The sequence below is a fragment of the Aspergillus terreus genome, genomic scaffold, assembly GCF_000149615.1.
Source record: "Aspergillus terreus NIH2624 scaffold_13 genomic scaffold, whole genome shotgun sequence".
NCBI lineage: Eukaryota > Fungi > Ascomycota > Eurotiomycetes > Eurotiales > Aspergillaceae > Aspergillus > Aspergillus terreus.
Genome location: NT_165936.1, coordinates 936,425 through 954,927, shown reverse-complemented (window position 1 = coordinate 954,927; position 18,503 = coordinate 936,425). Strand labels below are relative to the sequence as shown.

At 51.3% G+C, this 18,503-nt stretch overlaps 8 protein-coding genes across 8 annotated transcripts; 7 read left to right on the top strand and 1 right to left on the bottom strand.

Annotated features, from left to right (window-relative positions):
* Positions 1 to 340: 340 nt before the first annotated feature.
* Positions 341 to 1,293, top strand: ATEG_08840 (uncharacterized protein; the record flags this gene model as incomplete). Its single annotated transcript, XM_001217425.1, has 2 exons — positions 341 to 455; positions 503 to 1,293. The coding sequence occupies 2 exons, from the start codon at positions 341 to 343 to the stop codon at positions 1,291 to 1,293; spliced, it is 906 nt and encodes a 301-aa protein (XP_001217426.1).
* Positions 1,294 to 1,960: 667 nt separating this feature from the next.
* On the top strand, positions 1,961 to 3,101 carry ATEG_08839 (uncharacterized protein; the record flags this gene model as incomplete). Its single annotated transcript, XM_001217424.1, has 2 exons — positions 1,961 to 2,472; positions 2,525 to 3,101. The coding sequence occupies 2 exons, from the start codon at positions 1,961 to 1,963 to the stop codon at positions 3,099 to 3,101; spliced, it is 1,089 nt and encodes a 362-aa protein (XP_001217425.1).
* A 686-nt stretch (positions 3,102 to 3,787) lies between these two features.
* Positions 3,788 to 5,568, top strand: ATEG_08838 (uncharacterized protein; the record flags this gene model as incomplete). Its single annotated transcript, XM_001217423.1, has 2 exons — positions 3,788 to 3,889; positions 3,946 to 5,568. 2 exons carry the CDS (start codon positions 3,788 to 3,790, stop codon positions 5,566 to 5,568), a joined length of 1,725 nt encoding a protein of 574 aa, XP_001217424.1.
* Positions 5,569 to 7,239: 1,671 nt separating this feature from the next.
* On the top strand, positions 7,240 to 10,017 carry ATEG_08837 (uncharacterized protein; the record flags this gene model as incomplete). The annotated part of the gene is made up of 3 exons (XM_001217422.1): positions 7,240 to 7,667; positions 7,727 to 9,827; positions 9,997 to 10,017. 3 exons carry the CDS (start codon positions 7,240 to 7,242, stop codon positions 10,015 to 10,017), a joined length of 2,550 nt encoding a protein of 849 aa, XP_001217423.1.
* A 1,431-nt stretch (positions 10,018 to 11,448) lies between these two features.
* Positions 11,449 to 12,275, top strand: ATEG_08836 (germin family protein; the record flags this gene model as incomplete). The annotated part of the gene is made up of 3 exons (XM_001217421.1): positions 11,449 to 11,588; positions 11,643 to 11,785; positions 11,848 to 12,275. The coding sequence occupies 3 exons, from the start codon at positions 11,449 to 11,451 to the stop codon at positions 12,273 to 12,275; spliced, it is 711 nt and encodes a 236-aa protein (XP_001217422.1).
* Positions 12,276 to 12,620: 345 nt separating this feature from the next.
* ATEG_08835 (uncharacterized protein) lies at positions 12,621 to 13,025 on the bottom strand (the record flags this gene model as incomplete). Its single annotated transcript, XM_001217420.1, has 2 exons — positions 12,621 to 12,627; positions 12,712 to 13,025. 2 exons carry the CDS (start codon positions 13,023 to 13,025, stop codon positions 12,621 to 12,623), a joined length of 321 nt encoding a protein of 106 aa, XP_001217421.1.
* Positions 13,026 to 14,879: 1,854 nt separating this feature from the next.
* On the top strand, positions 14,880 to 15,960 carry ATEG_08834 (pectate lyase family protein; the record flags this gene model as incomplete). The annotated part of the gene is made up of 3 exons (XM_001217419.1): positions 14,880 to 15,183; positions 15,234 to 15,478; positions 15,532 to 15,960. 3 exons carry the CDS (start codon positions 14,880 to 14,882, stop codon positions 15,958 to 15,960), a joined length of 978 nt encoding a protein of 325 aa, XP_001217420.1.
* A 434-nt stretch (positions 15,961 to 16,394) lies between these two features.
* Positions 16,395 to 18,428, top strand: ATEG_08833 (uncharacterized protein; the record flags this gene model as incomplete). The annotated part of the gene is made up of 1 exon (XM_001217418.1): positions 16,395 to 18,428. The coding sequence occupies one exon, from the start codon at positions 16,395 to 16,397 to the stop codon at positions 18,426 to 18,428; it is 2,034 nt and encodes a 677-aa protein (XP_001217419.1).
* Positions 18,429 to 18,503: the final 75 nt, after the last annotated feature.

Here is an 18,503-nt window from a genome sequence, read left to right as displayed (position 1 = left end):
CAGGCGTCTTGTACCATTAAGAAGTACCTGTGCCGCGCCTGCTGCCGAATTCTTGAAGGAACGGGGATAGAAGCTATCAACCTCTTGACGACAGATAAAGATGGCGTGTTCTTTGAGCACTTGAACTGCCATTTCCTCGAGAAGATCGCCCGCAGCGGCTGCGGCATGTGTGCGGTTGTCTGGAACAGTCGCCGACACTTCAAGGAATCGTGGATGAGGGAGTGAAGAGATCCCCATACGGTACGACTACGGGCAGTTTCTGGGGACGGATACTCTATATGCCGTCAAGTTCTATCCCTTCGCACTACTGGAATCAAATGGGCAAATGCTGCCAAACATGATGCCAACAACCACGGTGATGCTTGACAGAGTGACAGAGGAGCTGTCCCGCTCAATGGCGGGCAATGAACTGCCAGCATGCAAAGCTCAAGGAGACGACATATCCACAGGCTCTAGTGAGTCCATGACGAGATACGCATTGTCAATGGGACTGACATTGCAGGATGCTCTAGCTATCTCACCTTAAGCCACTGTTCGGGTAACATAGAAGCCATTCAAGGGTTAGATCGTCAGATTGTGACTTCCCGCATAGGCGAATTCGAGGAAGAATACCAGTACGAAGACTGCCAAAATCCTTCAACGATGCAGTTTCTGTCGCCCGCACGCTTGAAATTCGGTATATATGGATTGACTCTCTGCATCGTGCAAGACTCAAAAGAGGACTGGCACCACAACGCAGGGTTGATATCGAAAATATACGCTTCGGCATATTTGACATTAGCGGCAACGGCATCGCGCAACTCCACTGGAGGCCTCTTCCAAACACGCGTACGGGCTACGCTATCTCCAGGTATTGTGGAGGTGGAAGAGGGACATCCCAAGTTTGCCCGTGGCCAGTACCGGTGCTATGATGACGTTGAGTGGCATGCCAGCGTCGATGCCGCACCGCTCAATACGCGCGCTTGGGTCTTCCAGGAACGGCTTCTGTCACCCAGGATTGTGCATTTTGCAGAGAATCAGCCGTATTTTGAGTGCCATGAGTTCCGGGCATCGGAGCGATTTGTGGATAGTATTCCAGAGAGGTTCTTGGTATCGCCCCATCGGAATATTCTGCCACGAAAGCTGGGTGATCCTACCACAAATAAGATGCTCGCAATCTGGCATACAGTTGTTTCCGAATACACTGCCCTGGCTTTGACGTACGATTTCGACAAGATGGCGGCCGTATCCGCCATTGCAACCCACCTCTCTTCCCTGATAGAAGACGTTAAGCATACCCAAACGAGGACCTAATAGGTCTGGCTACCCACTATAATACTTTCACCCAACCTCTCAGGATACATTCTCTCTGTTCCATGGGATCTCTACCTCGATGGTGGACACCCGGTCATTCTGATTATAAATGCATGGTAGCACATGACTGGGTTTGTCGCTGTCAACGATGCATCTGCAGTCTTTGCTCTGGGGCAAAGTATCTTGTCGTGGCTGTCTTTGCGACGGATTAGACGGGTAGGCAAAGGAGAAAGACAGCTGCTTTTGGGATGATTCTTCTTGTCTAGCTCACAACACTCTTTCGATGGTTATTCTCAGGATATAGATCATAAATGCCAGTTATACCGTATTTTGCCCTTTTTCTCCAGTAATACTTCCAAACCGACGATTACTAAGCAGGGGCCTGGCGTACTAGTTAACAGGTACCTCTCCTCCCCGATCTCTTCCCCTAATTCTTCCTACTTTCCTTTTTTTTTTTTTTTTTTTTTTTTTTTTTTTTTTTTTTTTTTTTTTCTTTTCCCTGCCTTCGTTTAACCATCCATGGATCCTGAGCTTGAATCAAATATCAGACTCTCTGAATATGATCGACGGTGAAATTCTCGCAACCTGCTCACTGTGCCGAACTAACAACTCTCCTAGTCCAAACACGCCCAGACTATCCATAGAGATTGAGCCTACCCGTCCAGTAATGTCATTAAATAACCCGGGCGGGTTCATCGTCACTATCCGTCGGGCAGAAGATGACTGCGACAAGCCATGTATCTTCCGCTGGAACTTCCTGCAGGATGGATGGGGTCCGTCTGGCTTTATGCTCTTTCAGCGAACGCCAGATGGTCTGAAAAGGGTGGAGGGGACGCCCAAGCCATCACCTCCCCAGACGTGCAAGCTCACAGGATATGAAGCCGAGATGGAAGAACTTCTTCCGGGCCAAACTCTCCAGAGAAATATAGGCCACCCGTATCCCTTCTGGGACCACATGGTCGCCGGTGAGAGATACGAGCTCTTCTGGCCGGGGGCGGAATATGCCTTGTGGGCATGGGGCACCTTACGCGAGAATTGGGGTCAAGAAATTGGGGCTTTCTCGGGGCTACCACCTGTTGTTATCCCCGGGGGGCCTTGCTGTTCGTTTACCTGCGTCGAGGTGGAAGAACGGTCGGACTCTGAGCCCGACGACCCTTGGGTGGAGAAATCCGAACGAATGTGAGAAATCCTCTCATGATATCCTTTTCCTCGGCTGATATGCTGTTTGTAGCCCTGGCACCCCTTGCATCAGTGTGTTTCTGGAAGGCCCATCGACGATTTCCCGAAGGGAAAAGATTTGTATCACAGTGAAGATCACCTACGAGGGTTTGACGAACGGGGATCACGAGGCTAGCGGCGCAGGTACAAAGCCGATCATCATACACGACTACCCGTTTTCGGGTGATAACTTTCGACTGCAACGCCGCTGCCACGACCAGTGGAAGACTTATTTTGACGACGAACAGAATCCGGGTTGGATGATTGTCGATGAACCGGACGTCGAGGTCAACGTCGCGGATTCGGCGTTCTTCTGCAGCCTCAAACCGGGGGAAACTCTGGTCAGACACCGTTCCCTCGGCTATCTCGACCTGCATCCCGATACGGTGGTCGGCGACACATATCGATACCGGTACTGGGGCGGCTGCGTGGACTGGTGGATCTGGGGTGATCGCGAAGAGCATGCGAAGACTGTAGTGAAATTACCATGTTGGCTGAATGATCATGTCGTTGACCCCGCTGATAATGATGGAAGGCCCGTTATCATAGTACCGTCATCTAATTTTGTCGAGTTTACTGTTGTTGATTGAGATGGTGTCTTTTTGATTCAAGTTTTGGCCTCAGTCCTGGGAATGGGTAGAAGTGCATTCGATATATATCACCAGCATAACAGCTCGGAGAACGGTATATCAAGCAGGCCTCATATCGCTGATGGAGGAGGAACGCAAGGGGTTGAGCCAGAAACTCACCCCAGTCGCGCTACGGCATGTTCATATCGAGCTCTTGGCGGCGCTACATGGAATCCTTGCTTGTTCTTATGATCTACAGTGAAACCACGGGAAGCTGCCAGGCGACCATGTTCTTCCACCAGTTGCTTCAGGTCTTTCTTGAAGCCTTCCACACCCATGGGTGGGTTGGCAAAGTGAGAATAGATTTATCCTTGTAGATTAAGGGAAGGAGTTGTCCTTTTATAGGGGTGGGGTGCACTATATATCAACCCCCAATCCCTGTCGCTAGGGCCAGCCACCATAATGCCCAACACAGCCGAGCCTATCGCGGTGCTGTATACCCTGCAAGGCCAAGTGAAGAATGCCGTGATGCTCGATTAGTGCTGACTCTGCTTGGCAGCGTATTCGGCTCATGAGGCTGAGTCTCAGGCTCTCCGCCTCGTCTTACATTCGATCGACGATCACCCCAAAGACTTCTTCTTGAAGCCCTTCGGCCATACGCTCAAGAGCCACCGACCGAGCAAAACCTTGTTTGGTGCATCGGGAACATGCGTATCGATACGACGCTCCAAGCAAGCGGGTTCCGGCCCCGGAGAAGACATGAGAAATCTCGGAATGGGTGTCTTAGATGTAAGCGGCAACGAAAGAAGGTAGGCCACGGCTCTATCATTTATCGCTAAATTACTGTTCTGATTGGAATACCCAGTGCGACGAGTTAAGACCGAGTTGCTCTCGATGTACCAATGGCACGTATACATGTCGGTATGAGAGCTGTCCAAGTGATGGCACCCTGTCGAAGGAGCAGACGTCGACCGGTTCCCCGATTCCCACTTCGCACGTCCCATGTTCAAGTCCCAGTATCGCAGTTCCAGGCCCTGAGTTGCCATCTGCATCGCCGGATGATCGTCTTTCGATCCCCAGCCTCTCGTCGGGTGGACGATCTGCGTCTATTGCAAGTTCCAGTACAGACAGAGAAAGTGTCGTATTGGAACCGGACTCTCCTATTGCTCTTGACGCGAGAGAACTGGATCTTCTAGCCCACTACCTCACGCATACTAGCCAAATCATACCGGTCGACGATGTGGACCACTACGCTCTTTCAGTGGGAGTGCCAAACCTCGCCTTCAAATGCAAGGCGGTCATGTCCTCCCTGCTAGCCTTGGCTGCAGCGTGCAAGTCCCACGATCTAGCCAAACAGTCCCAGACGTCTCCAAGCCGCCAGAATCTAACTGAAATTGGAGAGCTGCTGGACCTTGCAGAGCGCCATCACCGATCTTCTCTGAGCCACATCCAGGCGGCCATGCAGAGCGCGGATTCGTACGACAGCATCCTCGCAAATGCGGCGTTGATGGTCTTGTACGTCTCAGCCAGTCATTCTGTCCGGATCCATCTTGCGGCCACCGCAAAGCAGTGTGGGCGACGTCTGCCAAACGAGGTGCTTCCGCAGCACTCGCAGTGGATCTCGTTTACCCGCGCAGCGCATACAGCGTCCTCTGCAGTTTTGAACGATGTCGTCGGCGCCGCGGAGAGAGACCTAACTGCGACTACTGGCGCCGTTGTAGATGCGTGGTCGAAATCGTCCGGAGCGGCCGGATCTAGCACTGTTGTCTTGACGCCACAGGACGGTCCATCAGAGAACACGAAGCAATTGTTTCTCCCTATAGTCGCATCGACATATCGTCGAGCCCTGGAAACGCTCCACAGCAGACCTGACGCTGCGGCGGCTCTTTTAAAAGGGCCCGACCCGTCTGATTACAAGTACGTCCAGCTCCAGGCGTGCTTGGAAAGTGTGTCCGTGCTTGAAAAGTGTGCATCCGCGGCTCTGTCTGAAAGAGGCAACGAGAGCGTGGACGGCCCAGAAAGCCAGGCTTTATCATTTGACGGACTTTCTAGCGTCTCACCGTGGGTGGCACGATACATGATCAGTGTCACATCAATGAAGTCGCCGCGGGTCCTCCGTCGGATTATCATGTCGTTTTTGACCAAAGTGCCGGCCGAGTATCTCTGTCTGGTCCAGTCGGTGCTCGATGCACCCGCTACGGAGGTGAGAGCTCAGGATTGGATGACACGGGACTCAGCCAGGACGGAAGTGCCGTCGCTCAGCGAGACGCATCTCCTGGCCATGGACATCTTTGCGCATTGGCTGGTACTTGTCATGTTACTGGATGGGGTGTGGTGGTTAGGAGATACTGGGGAGTGGGAACTCGGCCAGATTGTCTCATTGATGAAGGCTTGGAAATCCTCAGACCAGTCGGCAGATACTGGAGGAACCTGGTGGCCTGAGAGTATGTACTTGGTGAAACGGGAGCTCACCCATAATGCCCGGTAATTATTTCGCCTACTAGGTCATTATAGCACTCAAGCGGCGTGACTTCGATATTATAGAGAAAGAGGAAAGATCACGAGTGAAGCTGTTTCAGTAGTTGAACCATTGAAGCTTCACATCATCCTATCCCAACTTTAACAAGATGTCGTGTTCCAAGCCCCGCCACAAGGTGCATAATTTTTAAAATATAAAGGGGCTCAGGATGCCCTGAATGACACTACCTAAGGTTCACTGCTAATACTCCGTACGCTCCAAGAGGCGTATTATTGATACGCTCATGCTCAATTCCCGACACACAGCCACCGTGCAAGAACGTACCCAGCCTCATTCGCGGACATGTCCAGTGATCCGAAGCTCTCATTACTAGATGTGTCTGCCGCGTAAGCTGAGCGGCCTAATGGTGCCAAGAATGAAATCTACGCCGAGCATACATGGAACTGCCCGGCACCACCGTACACGCAGTAAATGATTCAAAGACAACTAACTATTGGAATAAGCATCTTTGCTCCAGGTCGATACCTTCACCTACTGATTAACCCTGGATGGAGCCTTGTGTGAGATTCTAACGGCCCTTAGGATGTAGGTTCAGAGCGCTGTAAGTGATTACCTCCTCCCCTTAAACGGTGGAGGAGTCCTAAGCACAGAACTCGACGATGCATTATGGACTAATTCTGTACGAGACAAAAGCATAAATTTCATCTCCTTGCCTAATGACCCGTATAGTAACCTTACGCGAGAGCCTGGAGCATGAAGATATCTCAGCGCCAAATTCCACACTCCACCATATGAAACCCTGGCAGAACCCTAAATACACTGCCCTCACCCCCTACTCTAGGGCAGACGATCGGTCTCAATTAAATCTGTCTGTTGTAGGTCCATGATTATAGTGATGCCCCTAACAGATTCCTCCGCATCCAGGGCAGAACGACGCCCTTCAAGGCCTACTTCTTCAGCCACATATCGTCCTCTGATTTGTGTGCTACTCAGACCTTTGCCGTGCCAGTATTGTCCTTCATCTTGTTTGCACAGTAAAACTCTTAGTGTTCACAAATTACTCATATAAATAGACACTAATATTACCCAGACTCCACGCATTGAAGGACAGAAGGCATCCTGGCAGATTGCCCGAAATCGTGGCGCTTATCGATTGGGTGCCTCACACTTTCGCATATTTTCACCCTTGTTCTTCTCAGAAGACTAGGCATTATCTACACTGCCGAACTAATGGTCTTGATTTCCCCTGTTAGTTGTGCAGATAGCTGATAGAGCTCCGCGCGATTTACCTCCGTTCCCTCCGTCTTTCTAGATACTACCATGCATCGTTGGCGCACCACTAAACGCCGTAAGAATGAATTTGGGTCTTGCGTGCATTCTCAACTACCTGTGCCCTTCAATGTCACCAGCTAGCTCTGCCAAGCGGCGCCTGGTTAAGGACATGGTTACAGCTATTTCAAACTGTTGTTTCCATTGGAATGGGAATATCAGGGAGCAAACCAGGATCAGGCTGAGGTAGCCTTCCAGCTCGCTGCTTACCCCGCCGTGATTGTGGCTGCCGCGAGCACAGACGTGGCTCATTACCTTCGCCATGTTAATAAGGAAGACGGCAATCCATCTCTTAACAATCCGTTTTTCTCAAAGACTTTTCCAACAACCGCTCGATCCCTACGAGCCGCCATGGACCCATTTGCAGCACTGGGCGCCGCTGCTGCGATCGCCCAGTTCGTCCAGATAGGAGTCGGTCTCGCGTCCAAGGCTTATGACACATATTCATCTGCTTCGGGAATGCCCAGAGCGGATGAGCAGCTGGGGTTTGTTATTGGAGAGCTGTCAACTGTCTCCAAGTCTCTCATCTCGGAAAAGCCCGCATTGCAGCAAACGGACGAAGAGAAGGCACTGGCAATAGTGGCTGAAAAGTGTCAGCAACTTTCCGAAAAAATATTACGCATCCTCGAGCGCATCAAAGCCGATAACCCCAGGTCCAAGCGTCAAAGCGCCGTTGCTGCGTTGAGAAGCTTGTGGAATGAAAAGGAGAAGAAGGAGTTGAAGAAGGACGCTGATGACTGCCGGAACCTCCTTCACCTCCAGTTAACGTCGATTATGGGGTTTGTTTAAACCGCATCTAGACAGAAGATGCCCCTGCGGACGCTAACGTTTGGTGCAGGTCAGAGACGATCAAACGGCTCGAGGACATTGCTACGAGCGGCCAAGCAAGCATGGAAGCCCTCCATTCCCTTCAAAAACATGTCGTGGTCTTGGAGCAGGGAGTCCGTGTCTCTAGCTTAGACAAGGAAGTCCAGGAAACAATCGCCAATCTCTTTCGACTATCCACTAAAGCACTGGATTCCATCACGAGCCATCGCATCCTGAACAGCCTGTTTTTCCAAGAAATGCACATGAGATACTCAGAAGTGCCCACGGCATATTCAGAGACATTAAACTGGATATTCGAAGATCAAGCGCCTCCAAAACAATGGAAAGCTTTGGAAGGTCGAATGCTCTTCAGGGAGTGGCTTGAGACAGGAGATGGAATCTTCTATATCTCCGGAAAACCTGGTGCAGGAAAGTCAACATTGATGAAATTTATATTTCAAAACCGGCGAACAAAAGACCTATTGGGACGCTGGGCTGCTGGCAGGCAGTTGATTTTCTGCAAGTTTTTCTTCTGGAAACCTGGGTCTAAGATGCAGAACTCCGTTCCGGCAATGTTGCGGACATTGCTCTACGATATTCTCCAGCAATGCCCGGAGCTTACCCAGACTGCGTTTCCAGAATATTGGCTGCATGTTCAATCACTTCCATGGCAAGCACCTGTGCAGCTTCCGTTTGACAATGACCAAATACGTGAAGCATTCGATAGGCTGAGTCGAAACCTAAATTCAGACACGGAACGCTGCCTGTGCTTCCTTATTGACGGGCTAGACGAGTTACGGGAAACCCCAGAGGAAAAATACAAAGACTTGGTCGCATTAATTTCGCGCTGGACCAAGCAATTCGCTGGAGACTTGAAACTCTGTGTTTCGAGTAGGGAGGAACGTGTTTTCGTCGAAAACCTTGAAGGCCCGAGGGGCTTCAAGTTGCAAGACCTGACCTATGATGACATATACCACTTCATCGACGCCAAACTAAAGTGCAACCAGAATTTCATTGAGCTAGAGATGCCCGAGGGTGGCCGAACGAGTTTAATATCGAAGGTTGCTGCTAGAGCTGATGGCGTCTTCTTGTGGGTTTCCTTAGTAGTGAACCTGCTCGATGATGCATGCGATGATGGAGACGATTTTTCTGAACTCGAACGCAAAATTGAGTGCACTCAACCGCGAGTTGAAGATCTCTTTCGGCAGCTTTTTGATTCGATTCATAACTCTGACAGAAATCGATCAGCGCAGAGCTTTGCCGTCGTTCTGAAGCTGTTGGAGAATCCACATGGGATGAGGATGTCTCTTTTCCGTTTTTCTCTCCTTGACGATTTCAATTCCAATCCTGAATTTGCGGCAGACATCGAGAATCTCAAACGAGCCGGTTTGGTAGGAACCGACTGGGAGCATGTTGAGCGACGGTTAAAGAAGGCCCGCAAGCAGTTGTATAGACGTTGCAGAGGCCTCCTTGAGGTCCACACTGAGCCCGAACCCCTGATAGCGATCCTCGACAAGTCAAGAACTGGGTACAGGACAAGTAGGTATACAGAGACCATCTCACTGGCCCATCGAGAGGTCCACCAGTTCCTACTGAGAGATGATATCCAGAAGGACCGGAACGGCCACATTAAAGGATTTGACATATTTGGGGCAATTTGTCAGACCTTCGCTGCGGAAGTCACTTCGATGACGTTTCTGATGTCAGGGTCTACTACTCAATCATGGACTCTCGATTACCACAACTATCTGTCCTGCGTGCCAGAGCTGATAGATATTCTTCGAAACATTTCGCAGCAAGATTCGCCGAGGGAACAACACCTCATGGCGTTGGATAATGTCGATGTTTTACGCTACCCCACCAGCGATTGGACAAACGGCCGCCGACCTGATTTGGAAGTCCTATCTCCCACAATCGCAGTACCTTGGTTTGGGGGGGAGCATTTTGTTTGCCATATTGCGGCTGCTCTTGGTATTGAACAATATTTCAGATATGATGTGCAACTCCCTGCAAGGAACCTTGCAACAAAGGATGGCACTCTATTGTTGGTGCTCCTAGACATGTTGACACGGGACGAGAGTACTTCCTCAGCCACCAATTACCCAGGGATACTGCGAAAGATGCTTCAAAACGTATGCTTCCCACATCAAGCAATAGGGGGGAAGGATCCATGGAAGACCTTTATTTGTTTAAGTCTCACAAGTGGGATACTTTCGAAAGCTGACGGTGTAGGGGCTGAAATGGCTAAGATCTTTCTGGAATTTGGGGCCGATTGCAACATGTTTGTCACTGCTTACGCAGACAAATGGATGGGGTACCTAGAAGTGCATTCCTCCGCACCTGGAGAACAACGAACTAGTGATCGATCCCAATGTGTCATGGCCTCATTAGACCATGGGGCAAAGGGCTTCCAGTTCGTGAGGGTCAACCGGACCGTCACCTTACGACAAATCTTTGAATTTTGCAACCCTCCAAACTTACAGACTTTGTTGGCTCTGATCGATGAACGTATGCAAAATCCGCAGCAAAACGCATCTGCAGTGCCCAACACGAACAGTGCGCTGGACGTATGCAGTACGGCCAAAACAGCAAGGCCATTGGAATCAAGTGGCGAAGTTAGGCCGATGAACGAGGCCACAGACCATGATGACACAAGCCAGTTCGCCGCTAAAGACTCTGACCCTATCAACCCTCCACGGGGGATGTCTGGCAGAGGCATAAACAGTTACCCGATCATGTCATTCTCCATTGGTAAGTGTTGAGAGGACCTGAAGAGAAGTTGTGGTGTTCCATTGACTCATTCATGGGTATACAGGCATGTTACTTGCATACCTACTGTGGTTTCTTTGGTACATTTTGTATTCATGAATTGTACCGAATTGTGCAGCCAGAAACGAAATTTGGAACAGTGCTGAATCGCTCAGACCTGTGTTCGGATCTCGGTCATAGTAGGCGTGACTGTTCCCATATAAGAATATGCTACCTGACCCTACCGTCGTACTTTCCTGTCTTTATTTTTGCCTCTTCTTTCCTCATTCTTCTCGCTGTTACATCGAGTTTTTTCTCCTACTCTGCGGTATCCTATGAAATCCAGCGACGGGTTGACCGTTTCACTAAGTCGCCGTTGTACAATAACGTATGTATTATCCCTGTCGACCAGCGCCTAGTATGCCAGCCTGGTCATTCAATAGTTGAACCTTTGAAGCGCTTCACATCATCCTATTCCAACTTTAACAAGATGTAGTGTCCAAAGCGCTCCAAGCACCGGCACAAGGTCCGTAATGTCTGAAATGTAAAAGGACTTAGGATGGCCTGGATGATACACGGGATCATTGGTAGTACGCTCCGAGATGCGTATTATTAATACGCTCATGCTCAATTCCCGATACACAGCCACCATATAAGACGTACCCAGCTTCATTTACCGACATCTTTAGTGATCTGAAGCTCTGATTATTGGATGTAGCTGCTGTATAAGCTCAGCGGCCTGATAGTGCCAAGGAATGAAATCTGCTCCGTGCATACATTAAATTGCCTGGGAACACCGTATGCGCAGTAAATAATTCGAATCCGACAACTATTTGGAATACGCATCTTGGCTCCAGGTTGATATGGATTGACACGGAGTGTGGAGCAATAGCCAGGGATCTATGGATATATAAAGCCTCAACGGCGTCCTCTCTTCCTGAATAGCACAGAACCATCAAGCACCACATCCAGTAACGCATCTTGAGACCCATTATCAACCCCATTATGCTTCCTGAATCTATCCTCCGCTCCATGATCACGACGGTTCTCGCCCTTGCCCTTCCAGCAAAGGCAGCACCTCGAGCGATGGCCAACGACTCCACGCCCGGGCTCAGCCTGACAGCACAACTGCGACTGGCAGACACGTATGTTGTTCCTCACAAACTCAACGATGCATCCCGCACCATCTGACAGAACAGTGCCATCGAGCGGTACCAGCTCCTCCCAAGGGACGAAGACTTTGTCTTCAACTTCACCACCAACGAGCTGCCGGTAGCCACCAGCCAGAACTTCCCTGCTCTAGTCGACACGGGCATCTCATTCAGCATCTCGCAACTGCCAGGTAATCCCAGAGAGCCCGCCTCCCCCCGGTTTTGAGTGAGTGGGACTAATCCCTCCGAACAGCATGTAGCATGAGCTTCCTGCACCTGCACCCGCGCGCCACCGAGCTCTTCGCCATCACGTCCGGGCGCGTGCTGTCCGAGATGGTGCCGGAGACGGGCGTCGTGGACGCGGACGGCAAGCAGCGCGTCGTCCGCGCAGAGCTCGGCCCCGGCATGCTGACCGTGTATCCGGCCGGTTCGTTCCACACGCAGGTGAACCAGGACTGCGAGCCGGCCCATTTTGCGGCGGCCTTTACGTCTGATGAGTTTGCGCTCGGCCTGGTTGCGCAGCAGACGTTTGCACTGAGCGATGGGGTTATTGCGGCCACGTTTGGGCAGAGCATTGCTGGGGAGGATATTGAGAGGGTTAGGGAGGCTATTCCTGCGGATATGGTTATTAAGGTTGAGGAGTGTTTGGAGAAGTGTGAGAGGAAGAAGCGTCACATTTGATTGTCTTGACGTGGTATCACGATGAGATTGGGTACAGGCAGTAGGGGATTAGAAGGCGATTAGAAGTAGCTAGGCTAGGTTATAGACCGTTGCTTCATTGCGTTGGATGGTGCTTCTGTTTACGTAGGTAGTTATATGCAGGGTTGGGTTCAGATTATCCTCAGTATGTCTGTGTAGAATCAAGGATTGGGTAGTTTTACCTCCGTCTATGATAGTGACTGAAGGGCCTAGGATTGTTGCTTGCACAATGGCTGACAACCCTACTACTAGTCTTAGGTGTCATACTTAGTTTTGGAGAATGAAAATCCCAAAATGTAGTTATTGCATTTCTTCTAAATATTCAAATCAAACACTGACAAATCAAAAGCATAACCTGTCCCAGATCAACTGGTCAAGTCCGATGCATCACCTCAGTATCAAAGCAAAAGTGCCTCACCTGTCCTGCTCATAATAGTTACTCGGCAGCAAGAAGAGCAAGCTAGACTCATCAGCCTCGCCCTTCTCGATAGCTTTGGCATACGCAGCAAGAAGATCAGTCGCAGTACGAGACATCTTCTCAAAGAAATCGGGACCGGGCTCTTCGTCAGACTCTAGCAGCAGCCGGCAATGGACTGATTCATCCACCGAGGCAACATTATCAGTGTAAGTATTCGGGCCTGCGAAGATACACTGGTAACAGTAGGCGAGTTCGTTGTCAAAAGGGATGGTAAAGGGTCCAAAGACTAACCAGAACTTCTGAAGGTTGGACATGGCGATATGCTGATCACTTGTTGTTCACGGCGGTGACGATGGCAGTTGTTGTTTGAAGGGAAGCAGGTAGTTGACTGAGGCGCGATGTGAGAGAGACTGATGGAGTGCTTGACAATTGATGCAGGTGGAGATGATATTGACTGCATTCGATGTGGGTCGGAGGGGAATTTATACTAGGGTCATATCGGTTGACACGAAGGGAAACTATCGATCTACCAAAGGGAAAATGCTAAGCACAAAGGAGGACACAGCAGAAAACTCTCTGTCCTGAGAATTCGCATTGTTCCAGGTCAAAGGCCTTGTATATTCCTAGCCATCATTCATTGTACTGAACTGCAGCTCTGAATGGCGGTGCTAGACTATCTACGGGATTCCCCTGTCGAGGTCTACCCTTTTTGTCGCAACAATGGACTCTGTAAAAGAGTCTCAGGAAGACAATTACCTTCTTCTTTGGCATTTGGCGATCGACTTTTCCATCCTGGATGATCTTTGTTCCTTCAAACCTACAAAGCCGTTGTGGAGTGTCCTTTGTTATAGCATGCTGTCTTTGCCTACACAAAAACAGACATCATGTACATGCCCTGACTGATAGGTAATGAAAGCCAGTACACGCTCTATATCGGCGCGAGCAGATGAAATATGGTTGATACCACCTAGTACTCGGTAACAGTCACCCTATGTTGCTTCTAGAGCCAGAAAGAGGCATAAAGAACCTTTGCATTTACCTACAGTGCATTGCATACCAGCTACTGCAACAAAGCTGTCTCCCATCCGATCTCAACACGCAGGAACAATATCAACATGCGTGAGCTGGGATATCGACCTCCAGGTGCTCAGTGTTGAAAGGTGGTCGTCAGTCTTGTCGTCTCTTTGTCTTTTCATCAACAGACTCGGTTACTCTCGTCAGGTACGACGAATCCCGGTACGAATATGGCCTGGCAGTTATGCTATCAAATATAATGTTATCAGGGTACCTGTAGCATTGACATGGTTGACTAGTGTAGCATAGCATCTTTGTGGGATCACATAGTGTACGGTTTCGTGCACGGTAGCAGCAAGACAACAGCAGAACATATTGTGAAGTGGTATACTGATGAGGAAATGTATATCCTTCTTCCCAACTTGTATTTACCCGCGAATCATATCATAACTCTGAGGATCTATTCATCTTTGCGACTTAAAAAGTGAACTTGGAATAACAGGAGGATACCTCTATAGATTAACTGTGTTGATCGACGTGGAAGTAATATGTGAAGATTGATCACTTATCAAGGTGCAATAACTTCCACCACTAAAGTTGCAGGAGAGCATTAGATGTCGCTCCAGCTTTGTCAAAGCACCTCGGCCTTGTCAGGGATGCATGAAACACACGGAATTACTTCATCGCTCCAACGAATTCCTTCCGCTCACCACGGAAAGCGGACCGTGCTCGTTCGTCTGCCGACTTGCTGGATGCTAGACCGAGGAACGATACCTTTCCGTCCTAGATGTGGTGCCGATACCCATGTGTTTCCTTCCCCAGAATTGACATATTATTCTGGGCCTAAGGTCATCAACTCAGTCTTCAACATTGCTTTCCGTGCTGCATTTGGATGCTGAACTCGAATGCCGTACCCTGCATCAATGACTTTGTGCCATTGGAGGGGAAATCTGGAGTGTATTGCTTGGCTTTCGGGGACTTCTCAGCGTGATGTATGATTCTTGGCGTATAAAGACGCTGTTCAGTCTCTATCCAGAATGATATAAATCTGAGAGTCCTGTCTGGAGACGAAAGGGTAGCGAGTCTGGCAGATAGTCCTTCTAATCTTACTCTCACTACTCATCACCCATCGGTGTCTTTCTTCTATGGTCAAGATGAGACTTCCTACACTCTTCATGTTGGCAGCTATCGCCACTGCCTCACCCATGAGCGATCTGAACCGCCGCGAGATGACTCGTCGTCAAGCTGCAGAGAGCTGCCCCATTGGATACTGCACCCAGAACGGCGGCACCACGGGTGGTACAGCTGGCGACACGGTTACTGTCACCGACCTCGCCGGCTTGACGGAGGCCGCCGAGAACGAGACTCCTCTAACGATTATCGTGTCTGGTGCCATCTCAGGCAGCGCCAAGATCCGCGTCGCTTCGGACAAGACCATCTACGGTGAAACTGGGAGCTGTATGTTCTTACTTTGTTTAGAACGTCGTATACCTGATTGACATATACAGCCATTACTGGAGTCGGATTCTACATCCGCCGTGTCAGCAATGTCATCATGCGCAACCTCAAGATCGGCCAGGTCGATGCTGATAATGGCGACGCCATTGGCATCGACGAGTCGACCAACGTGTGGGTTGACCACTGCGATCTGTCGGGGGATCTCAGCGCGGGCAAGGATGACCTGGACGGCCTTCTGGACATCACTCACGGCGCGGAATGGATCACGGTGTCTAACACGTACTTCCACGACCACGTAAGTCACCATTGGTGCGTCTGTCTTGGTATAGAAGTGCTAACGTTCGCCAGTGGAAAGGCTCCCTGATCGGACATTCGGACAGTAACGAGGGCGAGGACCTGGGCCACCTCCACATCACGTATGCTAACAACTACTGGTACAATGTTAACAGCCGGACCCCATCCATCCGCTTCGGCACGGTGCACATCATCAACAACTACTGGGATAATCTGCTCCTGACGGGCGTCAATTGCCGCATGGATGCTCAGGTCCTGGTCCAGAGTTCTGCATTCTCCAACTGCCCGGACGAGGCTATTTTCTTTGCTGACTCGGACTACACCGGCTATGCCGTTGTTGACGACGTTGACCTGGGTGGTTCGACAAACTCGGTTCCTGAAGGCACCCTGACTCCTTCGTCGCTGCCGTACGATGCTATTGAGGCCATCGGCTCCGCCCAGATTGCTACCACCATTCCGGGTACTGCAGGGCAGAAGCTATAATCTGCATTTGTATGGATATGCAAGTCAACGTGTGCCAGATTATGTTTTGGATTACGTCTATTTAGTACCAAATATGTACTGTCGCTGTCGTACAAATTTCCACCCACATGCCAGTCTTGGCTTATGATTCGGTATAGCGGACTAGCGGATATCTTGGCTAGGTCATCTTCGAAATTGCCGGTCTCCCCTTAATGAGAATACCCAGGGGGCTAATTGCCATGACATCACTATATAGGGCTGTTCAGGTTGGCTGGCATTGGCATCATTGGCATCGTGATATGTTCCACTCTCATAGGGCCTGATGGCTTCTTGTCGCCCACCCCAAGCCTTGGCTCGACGTGGAGGACGAATTCTCTGCATGACCGAAGGCAGCAACATGAGACAAGATGGATTCCTGACTCTGTCAACTGTGATTCTCCCATATCAACAAACCCATGGATCAAGACCAGTACCTCTCCCGCGAGGAAATCAACCAATTCCTCGACGACCTCGACACCAACGGCGACGGCAAGATCGACTACGAGGAGCTCGAACACAAGCTCGACGAAGTCTATAATGAGCTGGCCCCAGTGCCAAAGCGTCACCATCTGCACCATGACAGCAAGCGGGACGACGCGCGACACCAATTCCTCCACCGAATAATCGGACCGCATCAGCGATGGATATCGCGGCAGGACCTGACGCAGCGAATCCAGGAATGGAAGATCCCCTCGCTCCAGACGGAGGCCAAAAACGACCAGGACGAAGACGTCTACGTGCACAGTCTGTCGGCGTGGCGTCGCGTCCGCGCCTACTGGAGTGTCCACGGCCCCAGGATCCTGTTCCTAGTCTTCGTCGTCGCCATGCAGCTCGCCTTCGGCATCTGGCAGCTGGTCAAGTATCTCACCACCACGCCGTATCGGCAAGCCTTTGGATGGGGCGCTGTGCTGGCAAAGACCTGCGCCGGCGCGCTGTATCCGACCTTTTTCTTCCTGCTCCTCAGCATGTCGCGGTATTTCTCGACCTTCCTCCGCAGGTTCTACTACATCTCGCGCTTCGTCGACTGGGATCTGTCGCACTCGTTCCACGTCAAAATGTCTATCGTCGCCCAGTTCCTCGCGTCGCTGCATGCCATCGGCCATCTTGCGGGCACGTTCCGATATGGCAGCAGTGCAGACCGACAGGAGCACGTCGCGTCCATTCTAGGGCCGGATTCCGTGCCAGGTTCCTACCGTGCCTATGTCGCAACCCTCCCGGGAGTAACAGGCGTGGCCTGCCTCGGTCTGTTCTGGATACTCGCCCTGCTGAGCATGCCCGCCGTGCGACGGCGCAGCTATGAGCTGTTCCAGCTGGGCCATCTACTCATGTTCCCGATGATCGCCCTGCTTATCGCGCATGGCACAGCCGGCTTGCTACAGTGGCCCATGTTCGGGTACTGGCTGGCATTTCCCACGCTCCTAATCCTCGTCGAACGGGCTGTCCGCGTCGCCCTCGGATTCCACCGCATCCCAGCGACCCTGCGAGCTATCGACGGCGACACCGTCGAGATCAGGGCCACGATCCCTAGCGAGCGCATATGGAAATACGAAGCCGGCCAGTACATCTTCCTCCAGGTCCCACGGCTCAGCCTCTTCCAGTGGCACCCATTCACCGTGTCCGTCTGTATCGGCAACGAGATGCAAGTCCATATCAAGACGGACGGCGACTGGACCGGCCGGTTGCACGATCTCACCAACGGCTCCGCGCCGACCCCGATCCATATCGGCATCAATGGACCGTTCGGCGCGCCTGCCCAGCGCTTCGCCGACTTCAGCCACTCCATCGTCGTCGGCGCGGGCATCGGCGTCACGCCCTTCTCGGGCATCCTCGCGGACCTCCAAGCACACGACGACCAACTCCACCGCGAACCTGCTGCGCTAGACGAGAAAGACGGGCTCAGTCAGACAGAAACAAACCCCCAGGATACCCCTACGAACGATGCCCCCGACGACTACCGCCGCGTCGACTTCCACTGGATCGTGCGAGATCGAAACTACCTCCTCTGGTTCTCCGATCTGCTCAACACGGTCTCGCGCGCGCAGATCCGCCACCGGACCTGGGAGGACCCGCCGCACCTGGACATCCGAATCCAGACGTACGTGACGCAGAAGCGCCGCAATATCGCCACCCACGTCTACCGCTGGCTGCTGGAGATGCACCGCACCGAGGACCACCCCGAGTCCCCGCTCACGGGACTCATCAACCCGACGCATTTCGGCCGGCCGGACTTTGTGGACGTCCTCGACCGGCACTATGAGGACATGCTGCGTGTCAAGGGGGGCATGTCGAAGCGGGCATTGGACGCACGGGGACGGCTCAAGGTGGGCGTGTTCTTTTGCGGTACGCCAGTCGTCGGGGAGATTCTGGCGGATCGGTGTCGGATGTTGAGTGTGAGGGGACGCCAGGATGGGAGCAAGATTGAGTATCATTTCATGACGGAGGTGTTTTAATTGTGAAGCAGGGAGGGCGGATCAGCTGGATAATGCACAAATGCATGGTATAAGTGAATTATGTTCTTCTTCTAG